At 36.4% G+C, this 12,632-nt stretch overlaps 1 protein-coding gene across 8 annotated transcripts in view; it reads right to left on the reverse strand.

Moving 5' to 3' along the window:
* The window catches only part of IPO11 (importin 11), a 217,511-nt gene that overhangs the window by 66,762 nt on the left and 138,117 nt on the right, over positions 1-12,632 (reverse strand). For all 8 annotated transcript variants that reach the window (XM_082725882.1, XM_082725880.1, XM_082725881.1 and 5 more), the window contains one exon: positions 8,315-8,436. In XM_082725882.1, coding sequence (XP_082582008.1) covers positions 8,315-8,436 — 122 coding nt within the window. The remainder of the gene's footprint in view (positions 1-8,314; positions 8,437-12,632) is intronic.

Here is a 12,632-nt window from a genome sequence, read left to right on the forward strand (position 1 = left end):
GATCATAACCAGTAATTACTACAAACTATATTAGATTCCATACAAAAGAAAACATTCTAATCCAAATATTCATTTTAAAAAGCTAAGGGTATCTCTCCTATTTATAAACCACATATTCAAAGGGAAGATGGAAAATAGAGCCTCAACAGCTGAGGTTCTGAAATTTCCAAGTATTATTAGACACGTTTTAGTCTCCTTATCTAACAAAGAGAGAGAGGTATATAGTCACCATTCAATATATCCTATAATGACTATTCTTTTACGGTCTACTCTGGAAAAATAAAATTTCTTAACTTCCTCAATGACACCTCGCTGCTCCTTTCCACAAGTTACTATACAATGAGATGATATAAACTGTGAGAAATCAGTTCAAGTCAATCTTCAGGAAAAAAGCAGCAACAATAAGAGCAATGACCACAAAACTAAAACCCTAGACTCTAAGTTTCACGAGAGCAAGGACTGCAACCATTTTGCTCCTCCCAGTCACCGCATTCCACTGACATTCAGGTCAGTATCTGATGGAATGGGAGAGAGAATGATCATTCAGCTAAGGCATAGGGTAATCACTAAGGGTGCTTTCTGCCACTCTGACTCTGAACTTAGTATACTGTAGAGCACACCGAAATAGCTCAGCCAAGGCTGGATCATCTTGGCTATCAACCAAGGCTATCAACCTTGGCTATCTACAAGAAGTAGAGGAAAAGCATGGTTTCCATTAGGCAGTCTTCTCAGACTGCTCTAGAAGACAAACACAACAATCTGACACACAGACAAAGCACAACTTTTCAGAAGCAACAGAGACAATGTAACTTTAATTGGTAATTTGACTTCCAGTAACAGCTCAACCTACTAATGGAAACCCATTCATAAAATCAGACTTATACAACCTATGAGAATCTTTTGTTTAAAATTACCCATCTCATGGGGTGCCTGGGTGGCTCAGTGAATTAAAGCCTCTGCCTTCGGCTCAGGTCATGATCCCAGGGTCCTGAAATAGAGCCCCGCACTGGGCTCTGCTCGGCGGGGAGCCTTCTCCTCCCTCTCTCTGCCTGTTTCTCTGCCTACTTGCAATCTCTGTCTGTCAAATAAATAAATAAAATCTTAAAATAAAATAAAATAAAATTACTCATCTCTCAAAATGAATGAATACATAACTACATAAAATTACTCACTGCTCTAATCTACTAAAAGAATTGGTAATACATTAGTAATTGAGACTTTGATTAATCAGTTTAGAACCAGTCTTTGAGACCCTGTTTTCTTTTAATTGAGGCAGATAATTAGTATAAACAAATGTGTCCACTTATAGTTTTTTACTTCAAAATTAACTCATTACAATGGAAATAACAAATGATGCAAAAGGATTTACTTAGTGTTTGTTGAATGTCTGAGGAATTTATTTATACTTTATTTGTATACCCTGCGCATATTTTTTAATTGTAGCAATTCAGAACAATATAAATTGTCTTATTCATTATAGCAAATTCATTTTCAGACTGACTTCTCAAGTGTTAGAACAAAAAGATTATAATAAGAATGAGTGAATTTTTATTTAACTGCAAAGAAACCGAATTATATATTTGAAATTTTAAAAAAAGAACAAAAATGTAATTCCAAATCCCACAATCTCACACTACCTTTTTCAATTTATAAAAGTAGATTTAATGTTCAAATGACAACTGCAAATTTAAAAAATACATCCTTTTCAAAGTAAATACATCAAAATTCATTCCATACTTCTTTTTTGAGTAAGGGTATTAACAGGCAGGTATGCAAAATTTGTATATATAACTAACTGAACAGATTTAAAGTATGCCTAAAGTAAGTCCATTAAAAAAACTCCTAATTTGCAACAATACTACAAATCAGAGTTAGGTACAAAAACTCTCCTTTTTGAGATTGCAAAATGTGAAAATGTTTTATCGAATATTAATATGACAAAACTGAAAAATTATCTGGGTACTATTTCAAGTAGTACTTTATACAGTGACCAAAAAGTATGCTATACTTTTTCCCAGGGCTAACAAACTGAGAGATCAAGTAAGCTTAGTTTTTCAGGCACAAACATTCTTTAGAAGTTCAGACAAATGTTATTTAGTTGGGAGAAAAAACAGCACACTATTACAGTATAAATATATTAAATTTATTTTTCATTCATCTGTTAAACTTGCTGTGGACCTACTAAGGTGTTAAGCATGCTGCTAAGAACAAAAGTTGGTTAATATTCGGTATATTAATCATGCCTCCTTATCTTTCCATATGCTGATAGTCTGACCAATGGGGCCTTTATGACCCTGGAGAGGCTGACCCTCCCAACGTTACCCAATTCAGAGGGACAGTAAAAGACTGCCTTCCTGCACAAATTACACGAGCAAACCAACTGATCCAGAGCCCATATATGTAGCTACCTCTTTCATGAGGCTCTAACATTTGGGTCCACTATCCCCCTGCCTGTAACAGACAACGTGCAACAGTGCCTACTCCCTACAGCCTACCAAAACTATTTAAACTAGCCAATCCTAAACCACCTGATCCTTGCTTTCCCATTCCTTCCCATGGAAACCATATTAAAAGCTCTTGCCCACACTGTGCCCTCACTCCATCTGCAGACCAACCATGGTGTTTCCTTGTGGTTCTGTGTGATGTGGCATGCATCCTCCTCTTGGGAACTGTGAATGACAAAGTATCTTTCAATGGCAATTATCCCCTGATCTGATCGCCTCATCGTATCTGACTAACAATCAAACCTGCATTTTAAAGCACTCAGGACCTACTAATGACACATTCATAGTTAGTAATGTCTACTCAACAAATGAATGAATGAATAAGCAAAGACCGAATGCTGGCAACAAGGAGAAAAGCAAACATCAGATGAAAATTTAAAGACCTGAATCCTAGCATTTCCAATATATGACAAGTTGGGCAGCAGCAAAATGGATTAAAATAACTTCCCCACAAGACGAGTAGATTATCTTTAACAGTATTGTTAGATGGAAACTAATCACTGCACAATTCACAGAGAATAAAACTGACTCTACCTTGAAGGCCCTGTCTTTCTAGGATGCATCTTCTACTCTCCATCCTTACTACTCTCAAGGCCTTGCTCTAATGCCTTGAGCTGGGGACAGGGGTATGGTGAGAAAATGAAGACTACATAATAGTACATGCCTCCTTCTGGAAGTGATGAAAATGTTCTAAAATCAACTGTAGTGATGGCTGCAATACTCTTTGAGTTTTCTAAATACTACTCATTGCACACTTTATGTGGGTAAAATGTACGGTCTATGAATTACATCTCAATAAAGCTGTTCGCAGACACGATGTTTCTAAAGCATTTTTCTTGTGAAAGACTAAAAAAATTGAGAACCAATTTTTACTATAGGAAAGCTATTAAATCTGCAGTCAAAGATTTACAGATAAAAGAAAATACTATAATAAAGAATACGTGACGTAGAAGTAAAAAATGCTCTCTACTGTAAGGGATGAAAATTAAAGTCTATCATGTTGTTTGTTTGTTTGTTTTTAATTTAAGTAATCTCTATACCCAACATGGGGCTGAAACTCACAACCCTGAGATCAAGTCACATGCTCTTTTCTTTTGACTGAGCCAAACAGGTGCCCCAAAAGTCTATCATGTTAAATACTCATTTAAAAGTGGTCAGCTTAAACAAAAGCATATCTCAGGTAAAACAACATGTCTACATTTTAAAAATTATAAACTTGTCTTTCATTTAATCATGTTTAAACTATACCAAAATATTACTCTTTGGAAACTGTTATCTTGATTTGACTAGGCTAACGTTTTAAAAGTTGTAAAAGGATTTATCTTAGAAAGTATCTTAGAAATTTCTTAAATAAAAATAAATTTCCAAATGTAGGTATTATATATGCTAATTTTGAGATAAATGAGAATGGAGAGGCACCAAGTGTCCAATCCAAGCAGGTTTATTAAATCTGACACTTCAGGAGTTTATTATAAAGGCAATTTCTTAAGTAGGAAATAATTCTGAATATAAAGTGCCATTTCTTAGAACATGTGTGGTTAACACACAATTTTAAAAATAAATAATGAATAGGTGTACAGATACTCAATATACCTGAAACTGTACTGAAGGAAAAATGAGGGCATGTACACACGGGGACTTCTACTTTTAGAACTCTGTACTACAGTAAATGGATGAAAACATGAGAAAGGAAGAAAGGGATGAAATAAAAACAGCTAACCCCATCTATCCTGGCAGCCTGACCTTGCACACGTAAACTCACGTAATCTTTACAACTGTCTCATTAGGAACACACATACATTTTAAAAACAAGAAAACTTAGCCTCAGCTAATACAAGTAACACAGTCATCATCATCAGCAGGTCACCAGTGGCACTGGGATTTCAGAGTGGCTTTGAAGTCTGGAGTTTTTACCAAATTTCTGAAAAGAACTAGTGGATTAGGATAAAGGAGAATTTAATAGTTTCTCAAATGGCCATTCTTTAGCGCAGTGATTCTCAAATGGAGGTCAGAAGTTCTACTGGCATCTAAAGGGCAGAGGTGCTGCCAGATACGTTACAAGGTGCAAGGTAGTTCCCCATAACAAATAATCATCTGGGGGCACCTGGGTGCCTCAGTCAGATTGTCTGACTCCTCTGATACCAGCGAAGATCATGATCTCAAGGTCCTGACACATGGGGCGTGGAGCTTGCTTAAGATTCTCTCTCTCTGCTTCTCCCGCTCCTTCTTTAAAAAAGGAAAATAAAAAAAAGGGGTGCCTGGATGGCTCAGTTGGTTGAGCACCCAACTCTTGGCTTTGGCTCTGGTCATGATCTCTGGGTCCTAGGATCAGGCCCCATGTTGGACTTTCTGCTCAGCAGGGTGTCTGCTTGAGGATTCTATCCCTTTCTCCCTTTACCCCTCCCCCTGGCTTGTGTGTAAGCACTCCCCCACCAAAATCTTGGGAAAAACACCCAAAACCCAAATAACCATCTGTCCCTAAATATCACTAGTACTATATGTGAGAAATCATGCTTTTGAACAGTGTATTTCTGCATTTGAAAATCTGTTATAGTAAGAAAAGAAAACAACTGAAACTGTACTGAAGGAAAAATGAGGGCATGTACACACGGGGACTTCTACTTATAGAACTCTGTACTATAGTAAATGGATGAAAACATGAGAAAGGAAGAAAGGGATGAAATAAAAACAGCTAACCCCATTTCTAAAATTCTAAATTTCCCAATTTAGATGATTAAAAAAATCACCGTGAACATTATTTACTCGATCTACTTATTTCAGGCAAAGAAAATGTTAAACTCCAATGTCTAAAAGAAATGCAGAAACAGAAAATTGCTATTACATGAGAGATTAACCAGGTATTATTACTGGGGACGCAGAAAGGGGAAAATTCCCCCAAACTCCAACAACTCTGTAGTAAAGTGGAGGAAAAGTGATAAAACAATAAAGCTGTCCTAAAATCCCACATTACCTTCCACTAGAAATGTGAACATAAACCTAAATCTTTTTAAGTTCTATCAGGGGCCAATGACTATGTGGCAAACTTACACAGCAATTTAGTTTTTTGTTTGCAGATCATTACATTTTCTGTATCGAAGTTTCTTTAGTCACTAAGCCGACTATAAAGTACAGTAATTATTCTTTAGAATTCTATCACTACATTATTTAAACTTTCTTGGTACCCTTAGGATGACACGAATTCATTGGTGCCCATAAGATTTTTCTAATACTTACCTTATTTTTAAAATCAAGATCTGATCTTCCTATCACAACTATCTTCTCCCAACTTTTCAATCTGAAATCTTTGTGTTTAAGAGAATTCCAAGTCTTATTAAAGTTCTGCCTCTCAATTTAGACAGGATGACATGAGACATCTGCCCCTGCCCCCCACAATGGTCTATTCCTGACTTTAAGAAATCTTGTATTTTCCGGGGCACCTGGGTGGCTCAGTGGGTTGAGCCTCTGCCTTCGGCTCAGGTCATGATCTCAGGGTCCTGGGATCGAGTCCCACATCGGGCTCTCTGCTCAGTAGGATGCCTGCTTCCTCCTCTCTCTCTCTCTACCTACTTGTGATCTCTCTCTGTGTCAAATAAATAAATAAATAAATAAATAAATAAATAAAAGAAATCTTGTATTTTCCTGAGAGAAGCTATTTTGGCCACTTTAGTGTTTTTTTTACCACACACTTACATAAAATAAAATATTAAAGCAAACAGTTGTCTCATAAAAAATGTTAAACAAATATGCTTTAGATACAATTAGATACCCTTCATTTATTTTTTTTTAAGATTTTATTTTTATTTATTTGACAGAGAGAGATCACAAGTAGGCAGAGGCAGGCAGAGAGAGAGGAAGGGAAGCAGGCTCCCTGCTGAGCAGAGAGCCCGATGCGCGACTCGATCCCAGGACCCTGAGATCATGACCTGAGCCGAAGGCAGCGGCTTAACACACTGAGCCACCCAGGTGCCCCAATACCCTTCATTTAATGTGTGTCACTTCTAATTTACCTTCAGTGATTTCAGTACTCTATGTCAGGAAAAAACCCTAACATGTTTTTCTAACCTTAATTTTTTTTCCATTCATTAATTTATTCCACAAATGTTTACAGAGTGCTGGCTACTGCCAAAGGCGAGGTTCTTTAACACTTCAATTTTAAAGGTCTGAATAACTTCAATCACTAATTATCCATTAAGAAAAGGAAACAGCAATAAAATACTAGGAGCTAAAATTTGGTTTTCAAAAATTAAATGCCACTCAACTTCACAGTGAGGAAATGTACTGGTCTTGTGCGTGTCTACCTGAAAAAGAGCACCATTTTGGTAGTTAAAAAGAGCAAACCCTGGAATCAAATTGCCCCAGGTCAAAATATACATAAATAGAACATACATGCCACACCCTAGACAAGTTAGTTTACATTTTTAAGTTATTTCTTTGCTCTATAAGAAGAATCATGCCTATATCTCAGAACTATATTAAAAACTGAATGAGATATAAATGTAGCAAAATATAAAGACACACAGTACATGCTCAGTAATCAGAATCTATGATTATGGTGTTAGGACAAAACAAGTACCTATGTGCTTAACTCAAACGATCATGTAAGAAATAAATAATATCTACATTTTTAACAAGGATTTCTAAAGCGAACTGGATTTATTTCACTAATTAATCACTAGGAAAGATGTGTTCCAAAAGTTCCCAAAGTCAGAATGATGTACTTTATTTTTCTCATACAAAATCAAGTCTTACGACCCGCTTTTATGCCTTTAAAATTAAAAGTACCAGAAAAGGGGGCGCCTGGGTGGCTCAGTGGGTTAAAGCCTCTGCCTTCGGCTCAGGTCATGATCCCAAGGTCCTGGGATCCAGCCCCGCATCGAGCCCCGCATAAGGCTCTCTGCTCAGCGGGGAGCCTGCTTCCCTTCCTCTCTCTGCCTGCCTCTCTGCCTATTTGTGTCTACTACTACTGTCTGTCCAATGGATAAATAAAAAGTCTTTAAAAAAAAAAAGTACCAAAAAAAGAAAAAAATTCAAGCAGATACTGCAAAATTCCACAAAGATGGGTAAAAATAAAGAAAATAGATATTTGTGTCTAATGCCCAAAACAAAGCATTTTGTATTTGCTTTACAGAAATGAGAATTTTAACAAAGTTTGTAAACTATAATTAAACGACTTCATCAATGTAATGAGAAAAAAAGTACTTGCAAGCTTCTTTAAAGATAATCCAAAATTGGGGCGCCTAGGAGGCTCAGTGGGTTAAAGCCTCTGCCTTCGGCTCAAGTCGTGATCTCAGGGTTCTGGGATCGAGCCCCACATTGGGCTCTCTGCTCAGCAGGGAGCCTGCTTCCCCCCTCTCTCTTTCTGCCTGCCTCTCTGCCTACTTGTGATCTCTGTCAAATAAATAAATAAAATCTTTAAAAAAAAAAAAAAAAGATAATCCAAAAAGAAAGATTATGTAACATTCTTTTGAATTATGAGGAAGATCCTTTTTATGAACTGCTATTGATATATTATTCATCTTATATTTAAAAATGACCCAAAAGAAGTCTAATAAAATCTGATTATAAAAACATGAAAATTCAGACAAAAATTAAATTATTAAATGAATTTGACCAAGTTGTACTGTAGTGCCCACCACTTCCATTCACATCTTATTAGATCTAGACCAATATCTTTCCCAGCATTATCTACTAACAAAATGAGCATACATATACACAAAACAATACTGCCCAGCAACATGCAATAACAATGGCAAAAAAAAAAAAGGTGATATTTTGATGTTTTAAAAAAATTCTAAAAAATATTTCCTCACCTATTATCAGACGGCAGAAGAGAGAGCAAAGCCAAAGCTGAAAGTTTTCTTCTTTCAGGCTGCGTAATGTTGTCCATGCGATCAACCCACATTTCAATCATATTTCCCAAAAGCTGGTCCATCTGACAAAAGAGCAAGAGGCATCTCACGATATTTGAAATGCTAATTACTTGTGGATAAGTACTGGTAAAGTACTCATAAGGCATGATTGAAGTTCAATTCCAACAAACCACAGAATTGGAATACAAGAAACTGGGACCAGCCTTGAGTTGGAAAGGAATAATTTGAGCAAAACAAGAAAATGACTCTAATTAATCATGGGATCAAATTTATTCTGAGAGCTAAACAGGCTCTTCAAAACCAACAGATAGCCGATGGGCGGTTTTAGTAATTTCATTTACTAAATCACCAATCCAATACATTCTTCCGGTACTAAAAAAATAAATGCATTTTTTAAAATTGTGAACTTGTACTTAGGTTATAGTTATTCAGTTAGATGATGAGATAGTTAAATGTTTAAGGTGTAGTTTGTTGGACTGATTCATTGCTATTTTCAGAGGAAAGGGCAGGTTGCAATCTCAACCTGCAGAATTTCAAAGAAAAATAAACCAGTTTCTAAGACATTACATGCAATATTAAAAATAAATGAACATAAGGGGCATTTGGGTGGCTCAGTCAGTTAAAGGTCTGCTTCCACTTGGGTCATGATCTCAGGGTCCTGAGATCAAGCCCTGCATTGGGCTCAGTGCTCAGTGGGAAGTCCACTTCTCTCTCTTGCTCTGGTCCTCCCGCTGATTACACACTCTCGCTCACACTCCTTCTCTCAAATAAATAAAAATCTTTAAAAAAAAAAATCAACATAATTCAGAAATAGAAAGTTTGCTGGCTAATTGTACCTATCAACCTTATTTAGGCTAAGGTGTCCAGTTGTAGGGTTAAATACTAGTCTAGATGTTGCTGTGAAAACATTTTGTAGATATGATTAACAGGTAAAAAGAGGTGACTTTAAAGAAAAGAGATTACCCTAGATAATGTGAGGTTAGGCTTCATTCAATCAGATGAATTTTGTCTTAAGACCAAAAATTAAGGTTTCCCAAAAAAGAAGAAATCTTGCCTCTAGACTGTAACACAGAAATCCTGTTCGAGTTTTCAGTGTCGCTAAAAACTTAAAACTTGCCAGTCCTCATAATCCTTAAAATAAGCCAATTCCTTAAAATCACATACATGTGTTTGCATGTATGTACATGCAAACACACACACACACTAGATTCTATTTTTTTCTGGAGGACCCTGACTGACACACTGATACACTTAGAATCTAGAAAGTCAAACACAACCAACTGTAGTGTTCATACAGACTAAATGTGAATCTCAGGGTTTGCCTCATAAACACTTGTCCACTTACATAAATGTCCACATTTTTAAAAAACGCATTTAATATCAAAATCTCTACCTCATGAATGTTGGTAACTTAAAGTCAATCTTAAGTTCTCATACTTTTCTACTTTTATGCCTCTACGTATTTTCCAAGAAATACTTCAACATTTTTTTTTAAATATTTTCTTTATTTATTTGAGAGACAGAGATTACATGTAGGCGGAGAGGCAGGCAGAGAGAGGAACTATCTTGTTAATTCAAGATAGTTATTTATACTTGAGCTCTGCAAACTATGTCCTGCATCCTAAGATGCCACAATGGACTCACAGAATATTTACAATTATTTACAATTATTCAGAGAAACACAGAAATATCAGTCAGATACTACAAAAACTGCTCCTTATGGTGACTTCCTATCTTTACAAAGTATTACCTAGAAATCCAGGTAAAACAAAAGTGAAGGTGGAGGACTCCAATCTGATTCTGAAGTTTGCGAATCTGAGTGGTGCTCACTAGGCACATATATTTCATTAGTGAGTACTCGTAGATATTTAAGAATGAAACAAAGATATTACTCTTTCCTTAGACTTTTGTGTATTATTTTTCAATAACTACTAAGTTATTAGGACAAAAAATATGTATTAAGCTATTTGGACCCAACCAGTTAATAGAAGGAACTGTTAGATATTTTTAATTCTTTTGGCCTATGAGTACTGTGAATATATTACAAACACACTAAGGGAACCATGAAACACAACCACTTGGTAACTTCTGATATATACCACGTGTCTTCAATTCATATTTCATTTGGAAACAAATGGTAGAGACGCTCTCCAGACTTACTGCAATTATTATCCAGTAAGCAAGATTTTAAAAAACAAACCACTATCCATTATAAAAGCAAATATCAAGTCATCATTAAAGTTTAATATAGTCAACCAAAGCTATAATAATGTACCTGGTTGAAATAAAAATTCAATCAGCATAGAAAGATATCTCTATTGTCCACTTTTATTTATAATTTATTTATCTCCTTCATTATAAAAATACTTAACAGCACAAAACAGTGAATTTGTGGGGACTTTAATTAAACAAGCAATTAGAACATAGGGATCAGCAAACCTTTTCTCTAAAGGGACAGTTAAGTACATATTTAAGGTTCTTGTGGGCCATATGTTCTCAGATGCAACTATTCAACTCCCAACATCAGTCATAAACAGGTAAAAAAATGGACACAGATATGTTCCAGTACAAAATTTGGGGTAACTTTCATGTGTCAGGAAGTCCTATTATTTTTTCAACCAATAAGAAATAAGAAAAACCATTCTTTATTCACAGATTTGATAAAAATAAGCAGCAGACAGCATCTGGTCCATAGGCCATACATAGTCTGCTGACCCTGGGGAACACAATGAAGAGACCCAGAACAAGGATAAAAAAAAAAAAGGTGTGTAGGGTGCAAAATGTAAGGAGGTGCTCATTCTCACCACCTCACTTGTCTCACCCAAACCCGGCCCTGATAATAAATACATAGTTCCCAGTACTACAAGAACATCCAGAGAGGCCTAACTAAAACTTAGGAGACTAAGGCAAAGTTACCCAGAGGAGTTAAGCTTTAAAGCAGAATAAATTAAGATAAGGGATCAAGTTAAGGAAGGTGAGAGACTAGAAGGGAGTGTCTGAGGGACAAGGAGTGAAGAGCATGTATGCAAGAGCTCTGGAGCAAGAAAAAACTGGAAAATGTTCTGTGTGCTGAATGGCTATCAATGAGCTCCAAAAGGATGCCAGAAGAGGCTAAAGAAGTCACAAACCAGATTACAGTAAGCCTTGTAGGCAAACCTACATTAGAGAGGTCAGACTTACTCCCCAATCTAAAGAAATCTCAAAACCAAGGAGGTTTGCAATAGGGAAGTGATAAAATTCTATGTATGTATTAGAAAACTCAATCTGGTTGTTCTGAAGTACATGTTCAGTAACGTCTGAAATTCTAAATGGGACAAATGGAACAAATCTTTTGTACAAAGATAAACTCAAATTACTCAAAGTATTACTCAAATTATTTAGCTACAAACATTTTTTTTTCAAAGATTTTATTTATTTATCCGACAGACAGAGATCACAAGTAGGCAGAGAGGTAGGCAGAGAGAGAGGAAGGGAAGCAGGCTCCCTGCTGAGCAGAGATCCCGATGCGGGGCTCGATCCCTGGACCCCGAGATCATGACCTGAGCCGAAGGCAGCGGCCCAACCCACTGAGCCACCCAGGCGCCCTGCTACAAACATTTTTATTACATCTTTATAATTAAGTTATTTACCCTGGAAGCATATAGACATTATAAAAACAATCTTATTACTGAAAATGTGCATTTGCTGGACCCCCATGAAACCCCACTACAATGAAAGTAAAGAAATATAAAATACAAAGGAATAATCCCACAGGGTCTATAAAGAGGAGCAACTACACTGGGTAAAGACAGCAACAGTGTTTGGAGGATGGTGGGTAGACGAAAATGTTAAGTGACTGGGCAGAACAGAAAAGCCTGAAACCAAGCTGCCAACCAAGGGAATAACAATCTAAGATAAACAGATCTGGTTCTCAGAACCCTGCAATCCCCAGGCCACAAAGAAGGCAGATGGGAAGCACAGAACTCAAAACAGAAAAACTGAGAATCTATACAAGGAATAATTAGAATCTTGTAGATCCCCTTTCCTACTCCCACATAAAATCAGATGACTTAAATGAAAATCTACATCCTGAATGCTGAGACCCTCATTGGAAAAGCCCCTTCCCCCATCCCATGTTCTACAACACTTGTTTATACCAGAAGAGAAGCTATTCATACAGGAGAAAAAGGGTAAAAAGGAACTACAAATACTTTGATTTTCTAGTAAATCTCCCCACAACAAACTACCATTCTTCAATACCCCAAGGATCTAAGCTCTA

This window comes from Mustela nivalis (assembly GCF_964662115.1).
Source record: "Mustela nivalis genome assembly, chromosome: 3".
Taxonomy (NCBI): Eukaryota; Metazoa; Chordata; class Mammalia; order Carnivora; family Mustelidae; genus Mustela; species Mustela nivalis.